The sequence below is a fragment of the Pelophylax lessonae genome (genome assembly GCF_965119305.1).
Source record: "Pelophylax lessonae genome assembly, chromosome: 8".
NCBI classification, from domain to species: domain Eukaryota; kingdom Metazoa; phylum Chordata; class Amphibia; order Anura; family Ranidae; genus Pelophylax; species Pelophylax lessonae.
Genome location: NC_138775.1, coordinates 290,089,033 through 290,114,771, shown reverse-complemented (window position 1 = coordinate 290,114,771; position 25,739 = coordinate 290,089,033). Strand labels below are relative to the sequence as shown.

The 25,739-nt window shown below is 45.4% G+C and overlaps 1 protein-coding gene across 2 annotated transcripts in view; it reads right to left on the bottom strand.

Moving 5' to 3' along the window:
• SZT2 (SZT2 subunit of KICSTOR complex) overlaps nucleotides 1-25,739 on the bottom strand; it is a 355,341-nt gene that overhangs the window by 154,096 nt on the left and 175,506 nt on the right. For both annotated transcript variants that reach the window (XM_082264795.1, XM_082264796.1), the window contains exons 32-37: nucleotides 22,965-23,043; nucleotides 22,622-22,888; nucleotides 19,833-19,971; nucleotides 17,220-17,336; nucleotides 12,763-12,826; nucleotides 8,260-8,445 (exon numbers count right to left, since the gene is read on the bottom strand). In XM_082264795.1, the coding sequence (XP_082120921.1) occupies nucleotides 8,260-8,445; nucleotides 12,763-12,826; nucleotides 17,220-17,336; nucleotides 19,833-19,971; nucleotides 22,622-22,888; nucleotides 22,965-23,043 (852 nt within the window). The remainder of the gene's footprint in view (nucleotides 1-8,259; nucleotides 8,446-12,762; nucleotides 12,827-17,219; nucleotides 17,337-19,832; nucleotides 19,972-22,621; nucleotides 22,889-22,964; nucleotides 23,044-25,739) is intronic.

The following is a 25,739-nucleotide window of genomic DNA, read 5'->3' as shown; positions in this document are numbered from 1 at the left end:
TAAAAATAATCACCAGCTCTTGTAGATGGCCGCGCACAGAACTGCAAGTTAAGTAAGTCATTCCAAAAAAAAAATAAAAAAATCTTGCAGGCGCGTTTCAGAACTGCAGCCAATGCTACAGGCAGAGCAGGATATGATTATACTATAGATGATTTGTATAGAATTTTTATTGGACTTTGAGCTGAACTTTAGGCTCAAAAACTTTCATTAAAGCGGTAGTATCCCGCTTTTTTTTTTACTTTTACCTAATGTAAGCCTAAAATAAGGCTTACCTGTAGGTACAATTAATATCTATTTGCAGTGCATGCAGCCGCTCACGAGAGCGGCGCATGGGCTCTGAAGGTCCGGCGCACCTTCAGCTTCCCTTGCCGGGAGCTTGCCGGAAAATCACTCCCGCTCGCATGCGCGGGAGTGACGTCATCGCGGCTCCGGCCAATCACAGCACCGGAGCCGCCGAACCCTGAAGAGACGCTGAGGGATCATGGCAGCGCCCGCAGCGATGTCCGGTGGTCCGTGTCGGGGCTTCGTTCTAAGGTAAGTAATACATAATGAGCTAGTATGCGATGCATGCTAGCTCATTATGCCTATGTCTTGCAGGTTTTTTTTTTTTTTGTGTTTTTGGGTTTACAACCGCTTTAACTACTTGCCACCATTTATAAACAGCTTCTGGTAATTCTGGGATTTTAAAGAGTAACTCCACTTTTGTTGAGAAAAAAAAAACCCTTCCCTCTGGGTAATATCTGCACATTGCAGGGATTTTAACAAACTTTGTTGCAGATTTTTACCTAGATGTTTGTATCTCTGTGTCCATGTGCACAGTGAATCTGTATTGGAGTGACTTTACAATTCTCAATCAGCTGCTGCACTTGCAGAGTTCTAATGAGGAATGTGGCTGGGCCTGCATAAATTTACACATGATTTCCGATTGGGAGTATCTCACCAAAAATGAAATTTTTTGCTGCAGGGGGTGCTAAAAATCGGTCTTGTATCTTAGTGCAGACTTGTGGGAGAAAGAGTGAGCCAACCACACAAGCAGAAAATTACATATCTGGGGGCGCTCTATATACATCTGTTTACAGAACTCCTCCAGATTGCCATATTGCATTTTACAGAAAATTACAGAGCTGCAGATTGAAAAGGAAATGTAATTTTTAAAAATGTTCGATTACATGATTTTTATTGCAATTTTATATACTAGATGATTTTTTATTTGCCATTTTTTTCTATTCTCCAGGGTCTTTGTTTTCAAAAAATAGGATTTTTGACTTACCGTAAAATGTACTTCTCTGATGTTTATTGACGGACACAGCTCTTGATCTTCTTAACCATTGGGTTATACTGCCCCCTACAGGAGTTGGCCTATGGGCAGTCCCAGGGGGTATACTCCCTCTCCCTGCAATAGGTACTCAGTTTTGTTACAAGCAGTGTCAGATGAAATACAACTCCACGTGGGGATGTTGTGTCCATCAATAAACATCAGAGAAATGGATTTTACGGTTAAGTCAAAAATCCCATTTTCTGTTTCGTTCATTGACGGACACAGCTCTTGATCTTCCGAACCATTGGGACGTCCCAAAGCAGGGGTAAAAATGAGGGGTGGGAACAGCGAAAAATAAAATTCCCAAGGCTAACTGTAGCCAACCAGGTAAACAGGAGCTCAACCAAAACAATTGGCGCTCACCTAAAAAAAATTGGATTTATGTCCTACTGTAAAATATTTTTCTCTGAAGTTCATTGATGGACGCAGTCTCTGTTCTTCATAACAGTAGGGTTATGCTGCCCCCTACAAGAGTAGGACCCTAGGCAGAAACAAAGTTCTGGCTGTGCCTATGGGCAGTCCCAGGGGGTATACCCTCTCTCCCTGATATAGGATGAGTCCTATCCAGGGGGTGCGATAGGAGAAGTTTTGGCAGAAGCTTGAGAGGAGGGAAGGCGAAAATCAGACTTTCGGTTGAGCCGGGAAGCCAACAGATTCACCTCGGGAATGCCCCACCAGAGACACAACTGATGAAACACCTGAGAATGAAGGGACCACTGCCCTTGATTCAACACCTGCCGACTCCCAGTTTTCCACCACGGGAATGCGTACGGCGGAGAGGGCTGGAACAAACCGTTCTGCCCATCTTAGAATGCCGGCTATCTCTAGAGCTGCCAGGATGCTTCTTGTGCCCCCCTGGTGACGGACATAAGCCATGACCGTGGCATTTCCCGATTGAATACGCTCTGGACATCCCTGAAGAAGACCCGTCCAATGTTCCAGGCACAGTCTGATCACTTGAAGTTCCAAGACATTGATCAGTAGTCTGGACTCTTCCAGTGTCCAGATCCCCTGAGCAGAATATTCGCCGAGGACGCCTCCCCAACTGGACAGGCTGGCATCCGTGGTGATCCATGTCCAATACATTGGAGGAAGCAGAGACTGTGGATTCTTGTCCCATTTGACCAGAAATTTCCCTTTCAGGGACCTCATAGTCAGACCCAGATAGTCCAGCTTGTGGATGAAACCAGAGCAGACTTCTGAAAATTCAGACAAACTCCCTCAAGCTCGTATGGTGATTTCCAGGTTTTCCACAAGAGCAGTAGGAGACTCTGCTTGCAGAAGGAGGATGTCTAAGTAGCCCAATACCCCTATCCCCCATTGACAAAAACAATGATGGCACTGGGGCCAACACTTTCGTGAAGACCTGAGGAGCAGAGGCGAGACCAAAAGGTAATGCCACAAACTGAGAATGCTTCTCTCCCACAGCAAAGTGGAGGAAGCGCTGGAGACCGGCACATATTGGAATGTGAAGGTAAGCGTCCTTGATGTCGATGGGGGCAAGAAAATCCCCCTGATTCAGGGAAGTCATCACCGTGCGAACTGACTCAATTCTGAACTTCTGCACCTGCACAAAGCAGTTCAGCGTCTTGAGGTCCAGAATTAGACGCACCTTGCCTTCCTTTCTGGGAACTGTAAACAGATTTGAGTAAAACCCCTGAAAACGTTCCGAAGTCGGAACCGGGACAATCACCCGTAAAGTAAAAGGTCTTGCACCGCCCCAAAAAGAGCCTGTAAGCGGACCGGGGACAGTCGTACATCGGAAGGAAGAGCCTTATCGGAGGGCAAGAACAAAACTCGATCTTGTAGCCGGACCGAAAGACCTCGTGGACCTACTTGTTCTTGTACCAGGGGAGTCCACGGGTCCGGGAACCAGCAAAGATGCCCCCCCCCCACCCCAGATACGGGTGAGGGTGCATCTTCCTGCTGGTGGGGCCTTGTCCGTGGGTCTGGAGAAGCCCGCACTTGACTTGCCAGACCAAGTTCGCTTGGATCCTCCAGAGGAGGCCCAGAAGAGCTCCGATCTCGTCAGCCGACCCTGAAGGACGAAACAACTTATGAGCCGAGGAGGGGAGCCTACGTCTACAAGGAGGGTCCTTGCCCTTAGTAGCCTGCGGAAGAAAAGGTACTCTTCCCCCCTGTGAGACCTTTAATGATGTCATCCAGGGTAGCTCCAAACAGGCGATCTCCTTGATAGAAAAAATCAATAAAGGCCTTTTTAGAAGTCTGGTCCGCAGACCAGCATTTGAGCCAAAAGACACGCCGAAGGACCACTACCGAAACAAAGGGCCAAGCCACTAGGAGAGCCGCATCCAAAGAGACATCACAGATAAACTGCAGCCCCAAGACCAGCTGGTCCGCAAGCTCAGCAAAGGCAGGGGGGGGGGGGGGGGGCTACTCCCCATCCAGGTCACGGCATAAATGCCTAGCCCACTCAATCAGAGTCTGCGACACCAGGGCAATGGTGAAAATCAGCCTCAGTGCCGAACACGTCAGGGTGTAAGAATTGCGGGCCACAGCCTCCAACCTTCCTGTCAGCCGGGTCCTTAAAGGCCGGGGAATCATGGTTGCCTTGTTTAATCTGGAAACCGGACAGTCTACCACCGGTGGAACAGTCCACTTCTAAAGAAGGGACTCCTCGTAGGGGTATCGCCTAGCAAGTTGATTAGGGACCCCAAGGGGACGCTTTGGTCGTCCCCGCTATACAGTGAAAAATCTGTCAAAATAGGAGGGGAACTCCTTTGCCGCTCTGGGTGGCTTGTGAGTGCCAAAGGAAACCTGCGCCTCCGTCTCAGCCGCATCCTCCAACTTTAAGTCTCAAGCACAGATAACAATTAGTGTTTTCACCAGCGCCTTTTCGTGCGCGGTTGCAGAAGCGGAGGAATCATCCTCATTATCTGGGGATTCAGGGCACATGGTCGCAGACCCAGCAGGGTGACCCACGTTCGCGTCTGAATCCGATTCAGGATATAAGGAGATGAAGCAGGGAAAGGCGGGGGGGCATTTATGTCAGCCTCTCGTCCATAAGCCACCTCCACCCGGGACACACGGGACTTCAGGACCACCTTCAGTGCATCAATGGATGGAATTCAGAAGCGCTCTGCAGCCCCAGAGAGGGGAGCAGGTGGGGAGATGTGCTCCAAAGATTCCAGGGGGACCCCACAAAAAAAGTGTAACACACTGCTAAATGTGCATTTAAAGGCTAACTCCACTTTCGTGGGGAATAAAATTAGCAAATAAAATAAATTAATAATAAAGCTGATTTTTAAAAAACGACCTTTACTTTTTAATCTGCAGCCGCTGTAACTTTCTGTAAAATGTTATATGGCCAGCTGGAGGCGTTCTGTACACAGAATGCCCCCCAGATATATAATTTCCTGCTTCTGTGATTGGCTGACTGATTTTCCCAGAAGTCTGCACTAAGATACAGATCTGCACTAAGATCCCTTTAACAAAAATTCAATTTTTTGTGAGATATGCTCAAATGGAAATCACGTCTAAGGGCTACAGACCTTGCAGCTTGTCTCATTAGTGCCCTGCAGGCACAGCAGCCGATTGATAATTACAAAACCACTTCCATACAGATTCCCTCAGCACATGGACACAGAGAAACAAACAGCTATTCCTTAAAGGTTAACTCCACTTTTGTGGGGAAAAAAAATAGCAAATAAAAAATGTTTTTAAAAACGACCTTTTCTTTACAATCTGCAGTGCTGTAATTTTCTGTAAAATGCAATATGGCCACCTGGAGGTGTTCTGTGCACAGATGGTATACAGAAAACCTCCCAGAAACATAATTTCCAGCATGTGTGATTGACTCACTGATTTTCCCAGAAGTCTGTACTAAGATACAAGTCAGATATCAGGCATCCCCTGCAACGAATGAATGCCTATGGCAGGAATTGGGTGTATACCCCATGGGATTGCCCCATAGGCGTGGTAAAGCTTTTTCCTGCCTAGTGTCCTACTCCTGTAGGGGGCAGCATAACCCAATGATCAAGAAGATTCTTGAGCTGTGTCTGTCTATGAACGAAAGAGAAATTTCATTTTTGGTGAGATACTACTAAAAGGAAATTGCATCTAAAGGGATGCAGACCCTGCATCTTTCCTCAGAGCCCTGCAGGTGCAGCAGCAGATTGCTAATTATGAAACCACTCCCATTAAACTCACTTGCCACATTGACATAGACAAACACACAGGGATTTCTTCAGAATAACAAAAGGTAGGAATCTGCAACAAAGTTTGTTATAATTCCTTGCAATGTGCAATGAGACAACCAAGAGGGGGATGTTTTTTTCTCAACAAAAGTGGAGTTACTCTTTTAACATGTAAGCAAAAAAATAATGTAATACAAGAATGGATCTAGTAAACAAGTGGTTAAAGCTGAAGTTTAGCAAATGTTATTTTGGATACACCACCAAACACACTGGCACATGACCACACTGAGCAATCAGAACCACTCAGATCCATCCCGATGTCCCTAGGGAAAGAAGAGGAAGAACAGCGCAGGACCGCTGCACTGCATGGGTGGGCTGCATGGATGGTAAAACTGTCACCCATGGAGGTACACTACCGTTCAAAAGTTTGGGGTCACTTAGAAATGTCCTTATTTTTAAAATAAAAGCACTGGTTTTTCAATGAAGATAACATTTAAATTAATTAGAAATACAGTCTAGACATTGTTAATGTGGTAAATGACTATTTTAGCTGGAAACGACTGATTTTTAATGGAATATTTACATAGGTGTAAAGAGGCCCATTTCCGGCAACCATCAATACTGTGTTCTAATGGTACATTGTGTTAGCTAATCGTGTTAAAGAGCTAATTGATGATCACAAAACCCTTGTGCAATTAGGTTAGCACAGCTGAAAACTGTTGTGCTGGTTGGAGAAGCTATAAAACTGGCCTTCCTTTGAGCTAGTTGAGTATCTGGAGTAGAGATGAGCCCGGCGTGTTCGAGTTGCTACGTGCCCGAGCTCGCCAGGAAGTCGACACTGCAGTCGGCTAATCACAGCCAGTGAGACATTTCCCGATCTGTGCAGCTGAAGATCGGGAAATGTGTCACTGGCTGTGATTAGCGGAGTGCGGTGTCTACTTCTTGGCGGGCTCGGGCACGTAGCAACTCGAACACGCCCAGGCTCATCTCTAATCTGGAGAATCAGCATTTGTGGGTTCGATTATACTCTCAAAATGTCCAGAAAAACTTTCTTCTGAAACTCGACAGTCTATTCTTGTTCTGAGAAATGAAGGCTATTCCATGCGACGCTAAAGATTTCCTACAACGGTGTGTACTACTCCCTTCAGAGAACAGCACAAACGGGCTCTAACCAGAATAGAAAAAGAAGTGGGAGGCCCTGGTGCACAACTAAGCAAGAGGACAAGCACATTAGAGTCTCTAGTTTGAAAAATAGATGCCTCACAGGTCGTCAACTGGCAACTTCATTAAATGGTGCCCGCAAAACGCCAGTCTCAACGTCCGCAGTGAAGAGGCGACTCCGGGATGCTGGCCTTCTAGGTAGAGTGGCAAAGAAAAAGCCAAGTCTGAGACTGGCCAATAAAAGGAAAAGATTAAGATGGGCAAAAAAACACAGATATTGGACAGAGTAAAGCCTCGTACACACGCACCGATTGTCGGCCGAACGATCGGCCGTCTTTTGTCCAGTGTTGTTTGTTGGTTGAAATGTGCTCTAGACTTGCACTGGACTTTTGTTGGCCGACAGAAACCAACTTCAGAAGTGATGTCATGTGATGGTTGACTTTCCGTGTGTTTTTTCTTCTCTGAGCATGCCCAGTCTTGCTCATCTGATTTTTGTCTGCCGAAATCTGTACTGACTGACGAACAATCGTCCGTTCTGTTGACGGCCAACAAAAATTTTATAGCATGCACAACAGATTTTGTTCGGCCGAAAAGTTGCAGTCAGTTGTCGGAAGCATCATACTAACAAGCCGACAATCGGCCGATCGGACGTTGGTCGAAAATTTACGGCCAACAATCGGTGCGTGTGTACGGGGCTTAAGATTGGAAAAAGTGTTATGGACAGACGAATCTAAGTTTGAGGTCTTTGGATCACAAAAAAGAACACTTGTGAGATGCAGAACAAGTAAACAGATGCTGGAGGAGTGCCTGACGACATCTGTCAAGCATGGTGGAGGTAATGTGATGGTCTGGGGCTGCTTTGGTGCTGCTAAAGTGGGAGATTTGTACAAGGTAAAAGGGATTTTGGATAAGGAAGGCTATCACTCCATTTTTGCAACACCATGCCATACTCTGTGGACAGCGCTTGATTGGAGCCAATTTAATCCTACAACAGGACAATGACCCAAAGCACACCTCCAAACTATGCAAGAACTATTTAGGGAAGAAGCAGTCAGCTGGTATTCTGTCTGTAATGGAGTGGCCAGCGCAGTCACCAGATCTCATCTCTATTGAGCTGTTGTGGGAGCAGCTTGACCGTATGGTAAATAAGAAGTGCCCATCAAGCCAATCCAACTTGTGGGAGGTGCTTCAGAAAGCGTGGGGTGAAATTTCTTCAGATTACCTCAACAAATTGACAGCTAGAATGCCAAAGGTCTGCAAGGCTGTAATTGTTGCAAATGAAGAATTCTTTGATGAAAGCAAAATTTGAAGGACAAAATTATTATTTCAAATAAAAATCATTATTTCTAACCTCGTCAATGTGTTGACTATATTTTCTATTAATTTTGCAACTCATTTGATGAATAAAAAGTGTGAGTTTTCATGGAAAACTTGAAATTGTCTGGGTGACCCCAAAGTTTTGAACGGTAGTTTAATTTCAGCATGAAACAGGGGGGTGGGGAGACTTTAGTGTGTTCCTTCACCTTTTCCTTTTTTTTTCGGGTAAGATGAACTAACCCTTGAAGTTAGGGTTTTCCCCTAATATCACACACACTTCTGGGCTACAGAGTCCGTGCCTCGTACCTCTTTAAACTTCTGCAGAGAATTTTCTGGTCCGAACACAAACTGGAGCTGAACTAATTCCCGGTTACAGTGCGGCCGTCCTTCCGACTCGCACACGTGGGACAGAACTTTTCGTAAGATGGAACGGCTGATCACACGGGAGTGACGCAAGGCCGACACCAACTCATCCTCAAGCAGCCAGCGGATCTGAAACACATCAAAATGACACGCGTGTGCACAGGAGAGAGAGCAAAAAGTCATACAGTATGAAGACAAGAGGACACCATAATAATAATTTTCATGAAAATACAAAAGGGGCCAACTTATAAATATACCATGTGCACATTACTAGCAGAGGTCTATGTCTGTGACATCACTGCCCTGCCTCTCCACATTGTCCAATCAAATGCTTTGAGTTGATTAAGAAAATGCAAAGCGTTCTCCGAATGGTGCCCATGCCGAGCAGCGGACCTCCTGTGCCCAGAATGCAGCAAGAGAGAAGCTTGGTGCATAGGACCCAAAGCTAAGTGGAGATCAGTGGTGTAGTGGTGTCTACTACAGTGATTTCCAGCTTCTAGAGGTATTCCACAGGTAAGGTATATACAGTGTGTATAAAAAAAGAATCACCCCCTTTAAAATAATCACATTTTGTTGCTTTGCAGCCTGAAATGAAGACAGACACGGTTTTTGTTTTATGCAGCTGTATTTACTCAGTGCAACTTGGAACATCCAAGTGAAAGATATAACACCAACATGTCAGAAAAAAAAAATCGAAAAACAGAATCACTGAGTTGGAAAAAGGATCACCCCCTTTTTGCTTTAATCCCAGCCTTTAGTCTGTTGGGATTCGTCTCTACTAACTTTGCACATCTAGACTTTGCAATATTTGCCCCCTCTTCTTTGCAGAAATGCTCAAGTTCAGTTACATTTGATGGTGGCCGTTTGTGCACTGCAGTCTTCAAGTCATTCCACAGATTTTCGATGGGGTTTAAGTCTGGGATCGGACTAGGCCGGCCATACATGGACATTCACCTTTTTTCTCCGTCAACCACTGTGTGTGCTCATTGTTGCTGTGTGCTTTGGGTCACTGTCTTGTTGGAAGGTAAACCTTCTTCACATTGATCATTCCTGGCAGAGGGAAGGAAATTTTTCTCAGGAATTTGATGGTATTTTGCCCCACTCGTCTTCCTTCTATCCAGACAAGTGCTCCAGTCCCTGTTGCAGAGAAATCCCCCCATCACAGGATAATACCACCCCCATAACACCATATTACCACCTCCATGCTTTACTGTATTACTGGAATGGTGTTATTTGGATGGATTTCCGCCAGACATAATGTTTGGTGTTGAGGCCAAATAATTAAATTTTAGTCTCATCTAAACACTTTAACGCACCTTGAAGATTCTGAGGCCGCATGGAAAAAGGTGTTCTGGTCAGATGTGACTAAAATTGAATTATTTGGTCTCCACACCAAACCATATGTCTGGCGGAAACCCAATACAGCTCACCATCCAAATAACACAATTCCTATAGGAAAGCATGGAGATGGTAATATCCTGTTATGGGGGCGGAAATATCCTGGTATGGCAATGGTAATCTCCTGTTATGGGGGCGGTAATATCCTGTTAAGGGGAGTGGTAATATCTTGTTATGGGGGTGTTTCTCTGCAGCAAGGACTGGAGCACTTGTCAGGGTAGAAGGAAAAATGGATGGGGCAAAATATCTTTAAATTCTTGATGAAAATCTGCTGCCGTCAGCCAGAAAATTGTCAATGGGAAGAAGGTTTACCTTCCAAACATGACAATGACCCAAAGCACACAGCAACAATGAGCACACAACGGTTGAAGGAGAAGAAGGTGGATGTCCTTGCTTGAATATAGGAAGCTGAAGTAACCAGTGAAGAAGAAATGAAATCATAAATTCAGTTCAGGTGATGGACCTCCACCCAAAAGCAAGCCACTGCCCTCACCTTAAGCCTAGACCTTTGTTTGACCAGCAGGTCAACTAGGCATATCTTTGCATTCAGTATAGGTAGAGGGACTGCGGTTCTCCAGCAACTTTCCTATTTCCAGCATAAGTAACACAGGACCACAGACGGCTTTAATGAATCCACCGGAGCTCCCAACAATGAAAAGAATACATATAGATGCAAATGGAATAAATCTTAAGAGCGATCATTTGTGCCACAACAATAACATTTATCTGCTAGCATAGGAGATGGCAGCAGATGACGTCAGGATGGGTAGCTCCTCCCACAGTACGCGTTACGTCCAACGGGACACTGACGAAGTTACTTATGCTGGAAATAGGAAAGTTGCTGGAGAACCGCAGTCCCTCTACCTATACTGAATGCAAAGATATGCCTAGTTGACCTGCTGGTAAAACAGAAGTCTAGGCTTGAGGTGAGGGCAGTGGCTTGCTTTTGGGAGCAGGTCCATCACCTGAACTGGATTTATGATTTCATTTCTTCTTCACTGGTTACTTCATCTTCCTATATACATGGGACCTTTGGGCTCTCCTGCCATTTACATTTCTGTATGCCATTGTTGTAATTTATTGCGCTGCCCTTATTTGTATTATGGATTGCGTTTTGGGTTTTTGGTGATTAACCTGTCTGTGTTCAGCTGCATATATTTTAGATTGTAGACAATTATTTATTTTTATTCTTTGCTCTAAAAATTACTTTTTATTAATGTCCTAGCATGGCCTAGTCAGAGCCCAGACCTAAACCCCCCCAAAAAAACGAGAAATCTTTAGAATGACTGCAGTCCACAAACGGTCACCATCAAATGTAACGGAACTTGAGCAGTCCTGCAAAGAAGAGATGTACAAAGTTAGTAGAGACAACTCCCAACAGACTAAAAAGGCTGGAATTAAAGCGATAGGCGATTCAACAAAATATTGACACAAGGGGGGTGATCCTTTTTCCAACTCCGTGATTCTGTTTTTAATTTTTTTTTCTGTCATGTTGGTGTTATATCTTTCACTTGGATATTATAAGTTGCACTAGTAAATACAGTTGGATAAAACAAAAACGGAGTCTGTCTTCATTTCAGGCTGCAAAGCAACAAAATGTGATTATTTTAAAGAGGGGTGATTCTTTTCTATACCCACCGAACATAGTTACATGGGTCCAAGCTGGAAAGATGTAACTATCAATAGCTGTAACTCTTCTTTAGGCTAAAAAACGCTGGGGGCTTTATACTATTTTAAATGTAAATCATAAAGTCCAGTAAAAAAGATACTTAAAGGGGGCAAAAAAAGTCAGTCGTGCCAAAAAAATAAGCAAGCAGTGGACCAACGACTAGTCACCAATATTGCCCATAGAATTCCTGCAGCTAATCTTTCCCTATAAAGCCCCGTACACACGTACCAATTGTCGGCCGTAAATATTCGGCCTACGACCGATCGGCCGATTGTAGGCTTGTTAGTATGATGCTTCCGACAGCCGACAGCGCATTTTGGGCCAAACAGAATCTGTCGTGCAGGCATTAAAATTTTTGTTGGCCAACACCAGAATGGCCGATTCTTCGCCAGTCAGTACAGATTTCGGCCGACAGACAGCAGATTTGCAAGACTGGGCATGCTCAGAAAAGAAAAAAGACCAGGAAAGTTAACCATCACATGACATCACTTCTGCAGTCGGCTGTTGTTGGCCGACAAAATTCGTGTGCAGTCTTTTGCAGTTTTCAACAGACATGACAGCCCTGGACAAAAGACGGCCGATCGGTACGTGTGTACGAGGCTTTACAGACTTACCATGCCTTGTTCTGCACTGTGTCACTGTATGGAGGCCGCCATCTTGGTAGGGGAGCAGAGCTTTGCTTCCTCATGTTAAAGGTGCCCCATCCCCCCTGATGACCGGTGATCTGATGACTGGTGGGGCATGATCAAAAATAAGCACGCAAGGTGGCGAAAGCACAGAGCCACAGAATGGATGAAGCAGAAACCGGGAGATCCTTGCACTGCAGCACAGCAGTGACATCACCAAATCTCACTCCATATCTGGTAAGTCTAGCAGTCAGAGGCAACAGTGCCTTAGATCAGGGATCCCCAAACTACGGCCCTGCAGCTGTTGCAGAACTACACATCCCATGAGGCATTGTAAAACTCTGACATTCACATACATGACCAGGCATGATGGGAATTGTAGTTCCTGAATAACTGCAGGGCTGTATTTGGGAATCCCTGCCTTAGATAATCTCACAATGCAGTTAAGAGGCTCACAGCATCAAATGCATTGCGATTTTTCAGGAGGAATTTAAGAGAAAAGGTAAGATTTTTGCTTAGTCGTAATAATGCTTAGTCATAATTAACATTTATAGATATTCCCTAAAGCATAGCAAATCTTCTCATTTTAAATTCAGGTTCAATTTAAAGTGTAAATATGAGTAACCACTTCAGGAGATTTGATGGGAAAGTGGGCAATTAGCAAACTTTTATAAGTGGGCTTTATAAGTGGGCCCCAAAACAGAGAACACAGCAATTACAGTTATACTGTATATGAAGACAGGCTGCACTCACCTCACTCATTGTGACCTCTATAGCTTGCCTGTGTTCTGCGGGGAGCCGAGATAGCGCTGAATATCTGAAAGGATGGAAGGACACTTGGCTATTATAGACAACTTGTGGCAGTGGCTAATCCTGAGAGCTGCTGTCATCACCTATTCAGCAGATGTCATAGTCCTCATTGCCCTGCTCCTGCAACTGGCTCACCCAGAGATTTAGATCATGGGTGTCCAACCTGCGGCCCTCCAGCTGTTGCAGAACTAAAAGTCCCATCATACCTCTGCCTTTGAGAGTATTGTTTGCAATTGCCAGCCTTGCAATGCCTTATGGGTCCTGTAGTTCCACAACAGCTGGAGGGCGGCAGGTTGGACAGACTTGCTTTAGATCAAACGATAGGCAACCTAGATTTTGACACCCCAACAATGTTCTTAGGTTTACTGCAATAGGAGTTCCACCCATGGTGAGATACTTGCAAACAGCATTACAGAAGGGGAGCAGTGTTTATTTTGCACACTGTTGATCACGATTACAGTGCCTGGACAGCATCACTTTTAGCAATCAATTTCAGCAAGTGAACTCCTATTCTCCATATCACCGGAACAGAAACAGGCGAGGAACAGCTGTAAAGTCTGCTAATAATGCTGCAGTCTAAATAGCTGATCTGACAGGGCCTGTATGTGTCACTGGGAGGGATGCGGTCATACCCACTACCTGGACTGCCTCTGTGGCCCTCTTTTCAAGTCACCGACTGTAAATATTCATGTAGTGAGTTACGTTCTTTAGGCTCACTTACTTAAAGAGTTCCGGCCACATACACATTTTTGAGATAAAAATACCCCCCTAGTCCTAAACTAACGCCAATTACACCAATGGCCAGAATACACGACAAGAAAATCGGCCGAAAATGTCCGTTCAGCGAACGATCGGCCGATATTCTACCCGTTAATGCCCAGCCATCAATGACCGATATCTGTAAATACTGTTTGAAAAAAAAGAAAAATTCTGTCGTCTCGTTTGCGAATTAACGATATTCTATACGTCGGTGTTAAGGTCGTTCATTTGAAATCTGTAGAACATCATCACACTGAACACTGTTTCGATGGTCGGCGGACAACGGTCGGGCGATATTCGGCCCGTGTATGTTGGCAACGTTTTCGACCAACGAACACTTTTTCATTAGTCGGTGGTTGAATGATCGGGCAATATTCTAATCGTGTATTCCGGCCTTAACACTAACCCCACATTACAGTATAGGACAGTAATTGAATTAAGATAAAACCTTACCTTTGAAATTGATTGCAGAGCGCGGCCATCTCCGATGTGGGCGTCTGAAACCGCTGTGTCCCCCGCTGTGACCTTCTTCCTGGTTTCTTGCTCCCAGAATGCCGATCGCAATCTCGCGCATGCGCTGTAGATTGCGAACGGCAATCAGAGTAGCGGCTGGCCATTACAAATGCATCCTGGGATTGATGACTCACATCTCCCAGGACGCAAAGCGAAACCAGAAGTGACGCCCGGGGTCGCAGAAGGAGGAAGTCGGACAGAGATGCCCCTAAAATAAGGTAAGTGACCCCCCCCCCCCCCCAAAAAAAAAAATGTCGAATTCTTTTTTAACATGCTTTTCTCTACAGGAATCCAGAAAGAAGAAAAAGAGGGTGGAACTCCGTTTAAAGTGGTTATAAAGGCTCCATTTTTTTACCATCTATGCATTCTATGCATGCAGGTAAAAAACCTCCTGTGTGCAACAGAATCCCACAGCCCCCCCCCCCCCCCCTAATACTTACCTGAACCCCATTGCGATCCAGCAATGTGTGCGACAGCTACGGCTCTCCGGGGACTCTCCCTTCTCATTGGCTGAGACAGCAGCGGGAGCCATTGGCTCTCGCTGCTGTCAATCACAGCCAGTAAGGCAATGAGAAGAGAGAGAGAGACGGGGCTGGGCCGTGGCTCTGTGTCTGCAAGAATGTAGGAATGTAAGAATGTAGGAAAATCAAATTTTCTTTATCGTATTATCATGGGACACAGAGCAGCCATAATAATTACTATCTGGGATGTCAGAAAGCAATGCACTTGAGGGAAGGAGGACCAATAGTAATTATTATGGCTGCTCTGTGTCCCATGATGTACGATAAAGAAAAGCAATGCACTTGGCACCAATGCTGAGCAGACAGACCTTCTGTGCCCAGAATGCAGCAAAACAACTGCTTGGCATGGGATGGAGATCACTGGAGTAGCAGTGTAGTTGTGATGTCTACTTAGAGGGTAAGTTCACCTTTACAGAAAATCTGTAAGGTGAACTTACACTGGACCCCCTCTGCATCCTCCCCAGTCCTGCTGTACCAGAGTCCCATGATTTCCTGTTAGGCACCGGGACGCTGCCTAACTGGTCAGGTTATTTGAAATCCCCCTGGCTTTCTTTCCTCTCCTCCAGCGCTGACAGGACTGGCTAGGCGGACTCCGATTGGTCACCTCTGTCCATGTGATGGTGCTGACCATTAGAATGACTTCTATTCGTACAAGCTGAGAGGTACTGATAGGAGATTAAGCCATGGGGATTTCAAATCCTCAGACTGGTGCAGCGGTGTCTCAGTGTAGGACAGTGGGGGATCGCTGGACTCCTGTACAGCGGGAATCAGGGGAGGGGGTCCAGTGTAGGTTCACCGAGCAGATTTTCTGTAAAAGTGAACTTACACTTTAAACGATTTCCAACTTCCAGGGGCATCAGCCAGGTATAGTTTATGTACTGTATACACACAAAAGGCAAACAAGGATCCAAACCACCGCACACCAAAGCAAGCCCAGGTATCGGACATATAAGATTCGGCTTCAGCTTGACTTCCTCCAGGCCATGCATCCTCCGACGTGTTTCGCACCGCCCACAGGGCTTAGTCATGGAAGCCGGGGTGAAACACATTGGGGGCATGGCCTTGATGGAGTCGGGCTGAAGACATTTCTTATCTGTTTGATACCTGTGCTTTATTTGGCGTGTGGTGGTTTGGATCCTTGTTTGTCGTATGAGTGTGTACAGAGCAGGGATGGGCTTTCCCCGATGCCAGCACCCTTTCCAGGTACAAGTTATCGGAATTTATGTGGGAAACCTAGAGCAGCATCCATAGCTGTTATGGTGTATCGTCACAATATGTACTGTATAGTTACATTGGTCCAATCTGGATATATATATATATATATATATATCTATATACATATATACACATAAATCTATCTATCTATATACATACTGTATATACACACATTATATATATATATATATATATATATACACACACACACAGCATCTCACAAAAGTGAGTACAAATATTTTATTCTATCTTTTCATGTGACAACACTGAAGAAATGACACTTTGCTACAATGTAAAGTAGTGAGTGTACAGCTTGTATAACAGTGTAAATTTGCTGTCCCCTCAACATAACTCAACACACAGCCATTAATGTCTAAACCGCTGGCAACAAAAGTGAGTACACCCCTAAGTAAAAATGTTCAAATTGGGCCCAAAGTGTCACTGCCTTAACCCTCTTGGGCATGGAGTTCACCAGAGCTTCACAGGTTGCCACTGGAGACCTCTTCCCCTCCTCCATGATGACATCACAGAGCTGGAGGATGTTAGAGACCTTGCGCTTCTCCACCTTTTGTTTGAGGATGCCCCACAGATGTTCAATAGGGTTTAGGTCTGGAGACATGCTTGGCCAGTCCATCACCTTTACCCTCAGCTTCTTTAGCAAGGCAGTGGCCATCTTGGAGGTGTGTTTGGGGTTGTTATGTTGGAATACTGCCCTGGGGGCCAGTCTCAGAAGGGAGGGGATCATGCTCTGCTTCAGTATGTCACAGTACATTTTGGCATTCATGGTTTCCTCAATGAACTGTAGCTCCCCAGTGCCGGCAGCACTCATGCAGCCCCAGACCATGACACTCCCACCACCATGCTTGACTGTAGGCAAAATACACTTGTCTTTGTACTCCTAACCTGGTTGCCGCCACACACGCTTGACACCATCTGAAACAAATACGTTTATCTTGGTCTCATCAGACCAAGATCACTTAGGGGTGTACCCACTTTTGTCGCCAGCAGTTTAGACATTAATGGCTGTGTGTTGAGTTATTTTGAGGGGACAGCAAATTTACACTGTTATACAAGCTGTACACTCACTACTTTACATTGTAGCAAAGTGTCATTTCTTCAGTGTTGTCACATGAAAAGATAGAATAAAATATTTACAAAAATATAAGGGGTGTACTCACTTCTGTGAGATACTGTGTATATATATATATATATATATATATATATATATATATATATATAATTTCCAATCCTGGGATTCACCCCAAATTAGTTGTAAGAAGCAACCTAAAATGACATAAGAGCCTGTAAAGGCACACTCTATGAAGATGACATGATGGGATTCTTATGTATTATACAGAAAGAGGAAATGAAGCGTAGCAGCCAATGATTCACCTCTGCTCCACATTGGATGGGAATCTTTCTAATGCAGATGGGTTCTCTTCATCAGAGCGATATGAGGATGGCTGGGCGGGGGAGCGGGGAAAGGAAACGCTGCTCTCAGAGGTATACCTGGGAGGGATAGAGGAAAGGATATGGAAGGGATCAAACAAAACATAATGAATGAATCGGCAATGCGCACGGGGTATAAGCAATATGGCAGCGATTCTCTGACACCAATGCAAGCGTCAGACTACCAAGCAAATTAAATACAGCAAACATGCATGGAAAATGGACAGATGTGATGACAATGCACATTATATGCGTTTGTATCGAGTTTCTATCCATCTTTACAAAGAAATACAACCAGGCGAAGTGCGATTTTAGACAAAGTGCACACTCACCCCCAGACCCCTTATCCTACTTACCTCAAAAATGCAGCCAAAAGGCAGGCGAGTCTCATGTAATGACCCCCTAGAGGTCTGTGGAGGTGCTGGCAGTGCAGAGAGAATTTCCCACTGAGGGCTGGTAAAGCTGAAATTTAATCTGCTTATATTTTGCCTCCCCTGGTTTCTCTCTCTGTCCCCCTCCTAATCGACTTACTAATGACATTTTTAAATAAAATCGTTCCGTTTTCATTACATACGTGTGGTGCACCAAATGGAAAATTTGGTGCTGAAACTGAAAATTCAAGATGCACCTGGCTGCAACCCAAAAAGACATTAAAAAAAAATAATATATATATATACACACACATATTTAAATATATATATATATATATATATATATATATATATAAAATACACACACATATATATATATATACATACACACATATATATATATATATATATATATATATACATACACATACATATATACACACACACACATACATATATATAATTGCATTATATTTTACTTTTCAATTTTTCAATTAATATCATGAAGTTATTAGTATATATATATATATATATATATATATATATACAACATATATATAAACACACGCATATATATATATATATATATATGTATATATTTACACACCCACACACACATATATATATATATACACACACACACACCGGTATATATGGTATATATATATGGTATATATATATATATATATATATATATATATACACCCCACACATACATACATCTATATATATAATTGAATTATATTTAACTTTTCAATTAGTATCATGAAGTTAAAAAAACTGCACCAAAAATGCACCTTCCCGTTGAAATGCATTGAAAAGGCAGCAAGAACACATCAATAACGCACCCGTGTTACGTTTTGATGTGGTTTCCTGCGTCTTTATCATCATTTTTTTGGGTTTTTACTAGAAATGGCGGCGATCTGCCATTTTTAGCGGGACTGCGAAATTGCGGCGGACAATTAGGACCACTAACTGACATTTTTGACATATTTTGGGGACCAGTGACATTACTACAGTAATCAGTGCTAAATAATATGCACTGTTACTGTATAAATGACATTGGCAGGGAAGGGGTTAATACTGGGGGTGATCAAAGGGTTAAATGTATGCCTAATTGTGCTTACTAACTGTGGGGAGGGGGGGGGGGGCTCTGTGACAGGCACACAGAGATTGGTGTTTTAGCTTAGCTTGTCTGACAGAAGAGCCGCCTGCCTTTGTAAAAAAGCTCTCCTGTCAATTTCTGTGAAGACTGCGGGAGGCCGGCAGCGATCGTGCCCGCTCCTCCCACGGTCTGGCTCCCGCTGTGTCTAATCACAGTGGGAGCATGGCTCCGGCGGCGCGAGACCACGTGTAAATAATCACCTAGATCTACGTGATTATGCGCAGCTGAGCCGCCCTGCCGCAGTAAATCTAGTATAGTCGGCAAGTGGTTATTATTATTAATTATTACTAATAATATTATATTATTATTATTATCAAAGCAAACTCCTCCATCCATCCATGTCTCTTGTATCTTGCTTTATTTTGCTGAGAACTCACTTCGATAAACACCCCCTCCCAGCATTTCTGGCCACAGCCATCTTGAGTAAGGGCAGATGATTCGTGTAGAATTTACTTTCTGCAATCCATCCACCCTTAGCTCAGGCATGCCGACAGGAGGGTGTGCTTAGCTGGAAAAAAAAACCCCTCCTCCCCTCCTGAAGACTTCTGGGATGTATGACATCATTTGCCTAGGCATGTAAACCAAGAAGTAACTGAAGAAATGTAAAAAAAAAAAAAAAGTTTAAAACAAGCAAATATAATACACTTTCCTATCTATTTACTTATTTTAGGATTAAAAATAGTCAATGTTGATTGAGAGAATGAATTTCCACTTTAAATTCATTTCTTTTATTTGCTCTGTTTTGGTCTACAGAACACCTTCCCCTTATGTTATGAAGCAGAGAAGAGTGGGAGGTGATCTATACTTCTATCCCAGGGTGACAACTCTGCTCCTCCATAGATACAGTGCAGTGAGTGAACGTTGTCACAATAGGACAAGAGTTGTGTTACTGTCAGGAGAAACCTGAACAGAAAGCTAAAGCAACTGTCCCATCTAAGAACTGGTGAGCTGCGGTGTAAGAACAGGTACCGTGTTACATAGATGTACAGTATAGGACAGGACATGTAGCGCAGCTCATACCGAGTATGCTGTGAGTCCTCGTTCACCCCCTCAATCTCCAGCGGTAAAGTCAGCACATATATGTCCAGCATGACGCTCAGATCTCCCAGAGAGATGCTTTGTAGTGTTTCACTGTTCTCAAGACATCCGATAACTTCACCTGGAAAAAAAAACACGGAAAACCATTACCAGGTGAAACCGCTTACACTGGAAACTGCTGGAAAGATTTTGTTATGGTGTCAGACTGACAACACTACCTCTGATTTCAGTGTAGCAGAGGCATCGTTGTCAGCCAATACCAAGCATGCTTCTTGTCAGCACATGAATTGTTTAGCTCTATAGGCAGCTCCTAGGATTTCCTAACCGATTAAGGACCGCCCGCCCTGGACACTGGCAGGCATCCCCTCCTGCACAAACCGACGTAGGTATACGTAGGTGGTGCGCCTGCAGCTAGGAGGAGCGCTGACCGCTTACCGCATATTTACTGCGGCAGTGTGGCTCTCCTAGGCAAAACGTAGTACTACGTTGGTCGCTTGGTGGTAGCTAGGGGGCGAGCGCGCCAACCGCTTATCGCATATTTACTGCAGCAGTGTGACTCTCCCAGGCAAACTGACGGTAGCTTGGTGGTAAGCTTGGGGGCGAGCGCGCGCCCGCTCCCGATTGTCAGCGGGGACTCCGATGCACGGGGCAGGCGGCTCCGATTGCCACCTGACACCCGCAATTGTTCCCTGCTGAGAGAGAAGAACGGTCAGCTGTTGTAAATACAGCCGACTGTTCTTCTCTCTGGAATGATCACAGAGTGCCTGTGATCCTTCTTTGTAGGATTACAGGTCTCTGTGGTCATTTCACAAGCCCCGCCCCCATACAGTTAGAATCACTCCCCTAGGTACACATTTAATCCCTTGATCACCCACAGTGTTAACCCCTTCCTTGCCAGTGTCATTAGTACAGTAGCAGTGCATATTTTTAGCACTGATTACTGTAGTAATGTCACTGGTCCCCCCAAAAGTGTCAAAAATGTCAGTCAGGGGTCCGCCGCAATGTCGCAGTCCCGCTAAAAATCGCAGATCGCCGCCATTACTAGTAAAAAAAACAAACAATAAAAATGACATAAATCTTTCCCGTAGTTTGTAGACGCGATAACTTTTGCGCAAACCAATAAAAATACGCTTATTGCGATTTTATTTACCAAAAATATGTAGCAGAAAACAAATTGGCAAAAAATGTTAAAATATTTTGATTTTTAATTTTTTTTGGGGAATGTTATATAGCAGAAAGTGAGAAATATTGTTTTTTTTTTCCAGAATTGTTGCTCTTTTTTTTTTTTTTTATAGCGCAAAAAATAAGAATCGCAGAGGTGGGCAAATACCACCAAAAGAAAGCTCTATTTGTGGGGAAAAAAAGAACATCAATTTCATTTGGGCACAGCGTCGCACGACCGCGCAATTGTCCGTTAAAGTAACGCAGTGCCGAATCGCAAAATATGGCCTGGTCATTAAGGGGGCAAATCCTTCCGGTCCAGAAGTGGTTAACTCACAACTTGCTTTCTGACTTGGCTTGGCTGACAGATGGTTGCAACATGAGAAAAGTGAAAGTGTAAGGGCTCTTTCACACGGGCGGTCCGATCAGATCCCCCTGTCAGTTTTTTAGGCGGATCTGATCGGATCCTCCATGCAGCTCTATGGGGCAGCGGATGTCAGCGGAGACATCTCCGCTGACACCCGCTGCCATCTGTATCCGATCCTGTCCGTGAAATCTGGATGGATGGAAACCCTATTTTTCCATCCGTTCAGGGATCGGATCGGATGAGAGTGGACAGGCGGTCCGCTCTCATCCGATCCCCCATAGAGAGCAGCGGGGGCTGAGACACCTCCCTCTCCGCACTGCAAGCGGAGACGGAGCTGTCATCCGCCGGCTCAGTGGGGATCGGCGGATCGATCCCCGCTGAGCAGCACGGATCCGCCTACGGAGGCGGACCGTGTGAAAGAGCCCTTATTCTCTTTTCCTCAAAGAAATCTGAACCATCAGTGCTAAATCAAACATTTTTTCAACATCTCCAAAAATGTATGCATGTGACAAAAATCAGTTCCGAAAACTGGAAATGCTCACGGTTCTATTGTCACTCCTTGCGCTGACCAAATGTCAGAAATAATGTGGGAATCTAACACACTGGGCTAAGTGCAAGAAGAACAAAAAAGGGCGCACCGACCTAGCGCATTATCCTCATTATAAGGCTTTATTTAAATGACATAAAAAATGGCTACTCACAGACGTAGATAAAAGTAAAGCGTATCAAGCTGGATTGCTCAAAAGTCCATGTTTAGTCCATATAATCGTCCATGATGAGATGACTGACGCGTTTCGAGGCCTAGCCTCTTCCTCAGGTGGCTCGGAGGAAGAGGCTAGGCCTCGAAACGCGTCAGTCATCTCATCATGGACGATTATATGGACTAAACACGGACTTTTGAGCAATCCAGCTTGATACGCTTTACTTTTATCTACGTCTGTGAGTAGCCATTTTTTATGTCATTTAAATAAAGCCTTATATTGAGGATAATGAGCTAGGTCGGTGCGCCCTTTTTTGTTCTTCTTGCTTTTAGTATCGGTGGACTACCCCAGTCCGTTAAGGGCAGCAAGACTCTAGCCATCTGAGAAGCCAGTTGTAAGTCCCGTGAAGTGTATGGACGAGGGGCCTGGATACCAAGCGCAGGAGAAGGGTGGTTACACCTTATTGTTTTTTGGAGTTTTGACACTGGGCTAAGTGCAATGTGACTTATTCAATCCCACCCCTTCTGTTCCTATGGACTCACCAAGGCAGGTGGGCAGGGTCAGTACCGGCATAGAGCCATGCTGATGCTTGTGCGTCACCGAGCAGATGAGATGCACAAACAGAGGCGGCATTTCGTTCTCTGGCAAGTCTTGCCCATTCAGAGAGTCTCCTAACACGCTGAAAGAGTCATCATCCTGGTTCACGGTCTCTGATCCTGAATGGGATTCAGCATTATCTGAGTGCTCCCGATACTCCACCTCCAGGTCCGGGTCACTCTCGGTAACGATGCCGCCGGCGGATGTGTTACCTGTGATGACAAAGACACTTAGAAACAAGTTCCACTCGTACCCTGAAAACTGGAGTCATCAATGCCCATGCCTCACCTTCCTCGGTGGCCTGTTCTGCTTCGGAGACCTCCATGTCATCGCTCGGTTTCCGATCTGTGTCATGAGCAGCATTCTCCTGCGAGGATGAGAAAGTGAACGTACAATGCAGTTATTGGCTGCAGCCGCTGATCAGTATGTAGCACTACTCCCTTGGGAGCTGCTGGTTACGGGTTCCCCTGGGTTACCATTAGCAACAGCATGACAGTTCAACATTTTTCAAAGTGTTTGTGGCTCAGTCAGGAAACAGTCTAGTGCAGGGGTCTTCAAACTATGGCCCTCCAGTTGTTCAGGAACTACAAGTCCCATCCTGTCTGTGATTGTCAGAGTTTTACAATGCCTCATGGCAGGTGTAGTTCCACAAAAGCTGGAGGGCCGTAGTTTGAGGATCCCTGGTCTAGGAGCTTTGGTTTTTGTGTTTTTATTGAGAACTTGGATGGGAGAAGGGAAAGAGTGGGATACTCCAACTTGTATAACTATGCACAATTGGCTGGGACAAATGAATATTGCTGAGTGCGGCAAGGCCGCTGCTTCACCTTGTCATTAGCAGTGAAGTAGTAGTAAGTGAACTGTCTGAGGTATACTGTACTGTACTGCAGAACAATCTTCAGGGCCCTTCCTGGCACCCCCTTTGTCCCTATTCTTCAGGGTACTCTACACGGCACCCCCTTTCCTGTAACTCTCCCTGTGTGAGCTAGATCCTTGATCCCCTGACTTCACTGGAGTGGCCCCCCTTCCCGGGCAGACCCTTAGGCAAATCTCCTGGTACTCACGGGCACTGTTTTTCGCAAGAGACTCTGACAGCAGCTCCACTGTCAGCACTCTGGATCCTCTGCAGCTCCGCTCCACACCTGGTTCACTAGGCAGACTGCCTAAACCACCTTCCTCACACCTGCAGGAGGAGAGACAGCCGTCCACCTCCTCCTGGGACCTGGCTTCCTGCCCAAAGATGCCCTGTCACATGTCCCCTCCGTATTTATGGTCAATCCCAGGATGCATTGCAGGAATGCCCTCTCACTGGGACTGCCATAAAACATGATGTGTCACTGGCTGTCACTGGGGGTGTCCCCCTCAGCCATCTCATACCCCAAAGTAGCACAGTCCCTCAATACTAACAGTTAGGGATCAACCAATTATCGGCAAAGGCGATATATCAAGGGCCGATCTGAACTTTTCACGATATATTGGAACCGGCCACCAAGGTGATCGATATTACCGATATTTCGGGAAAGTGCTTGTACCGGAGTGATGCCTGCAGCTAGAGGCAACACCCCAGTACCGGCCTCCATAGCCAACGGTCGGCTGTCTTGTAATGACAACCAATGCGGCTGAGAAACCGCTCGGCTGTCGTTACAAGGAGCAGGAGAGGGGAGGGGGTGCCCTCCCCCTCCCGCCGCCTTCCGCGTCCCGTCTCCTGCATGGCCACCGAAGACCCGATCAAAGCCTCATTCGGCTCTGATCGTTTCTCCGTCTAAAAACCCGGAAGTGATGTCATGAGTGACATCACTTCTGGGTACTGTCTGGCCCCAGATTCAAATAAATGACAGCATTTAAAACAGCCAAACTTGGCGTTTTGAATGCTTTTAAGTGCAGAGGAGGGGTTTGGGGTCTTTCCAGACTTCCGGGTGCAGGGGGGTTGCCAAGGCGACGCGTTTGCGGAGGGGGGGCAACTCCCCTGCACCCGGAAGTCGAGCACAGGTGGAGCCGCCGGACAGTCTGCTGAGCCCTGGAGAGGCTGACACCCATCAGCCACGTCCAAGGAGCGGGAGCCGCCGAGGCCATCCTGAAGTCTTCCTTCCTCCCAGGGGATTCTGACATTAGGATTGATTATTTGAGCCAGAAGCACACTCTATACTGAAGTGTGAGTAACTATGTTTCTTCTGCCATAATAAACACTTAATGCTGCACTCAGATGGCGCTTTTTGTTTTCCTCCAGTTACTGAACAAGCCCCTTCTTGCTTGAACACAGAGTAGCCGTCACATGAGCCAGCACCCATCTCCTATCAACACAACAATAATCATTGCATAAGACTTGCCATACATTGATGGACTTTGATGCACTTTTTCCTTATGAACTCATACCTGTTGCATCAGACTTGTCATGCTTATATGATCAAAGAGGCATTAATGTATGATATTATTTGCTCTTGGCCATCCACCCTGTCCCATCACCCACAGGGACCAGCACAAATCCTCTTTGCGCCAGTATATTTTATTTTTGTTGTCCCCTTCCTGTATACACTGCAATCCTACACACCTCTTCCTGTACACACTGCCCTCCTTTAACCCTACACTTCCCTTCCTAAACACACTGCCCCCCCTTCCTACACATAGTGCCCCCCTTTAAAGCTACACCCCCTTCCTGCACACACTGTCCTCTAATGCTACACCCCCTTTAACCCTACACCCCCCTTCCTATAAACACTGCCCCCCTTTAACCCTACACAACCCTTCCTGTACACACTGCCCCCCTCTATAGAGGTGACATCCACCGGGGATGAGGAGGTGACAGGAGAGGAATGTGGCACTGGCCATGGCTGCGCCCTAGGGGGCTGCCTAGTTCACCTAGTGGTAGCACCGGCCCCGCCTATCACTCGAGAACTCACACACAAAAGGCTACAACAATTAGCAGCACTAACCATTCATTATAAGACTCCTTTCAAAGCCCAACGCAATACCGTGACTAACAATGATACCACCCCACTACTGTATGCTGCAGTTATCTAATGTTAACAGTCTCTCAGAATCCAAATACTCTTTGTCGATTCTTGCTCA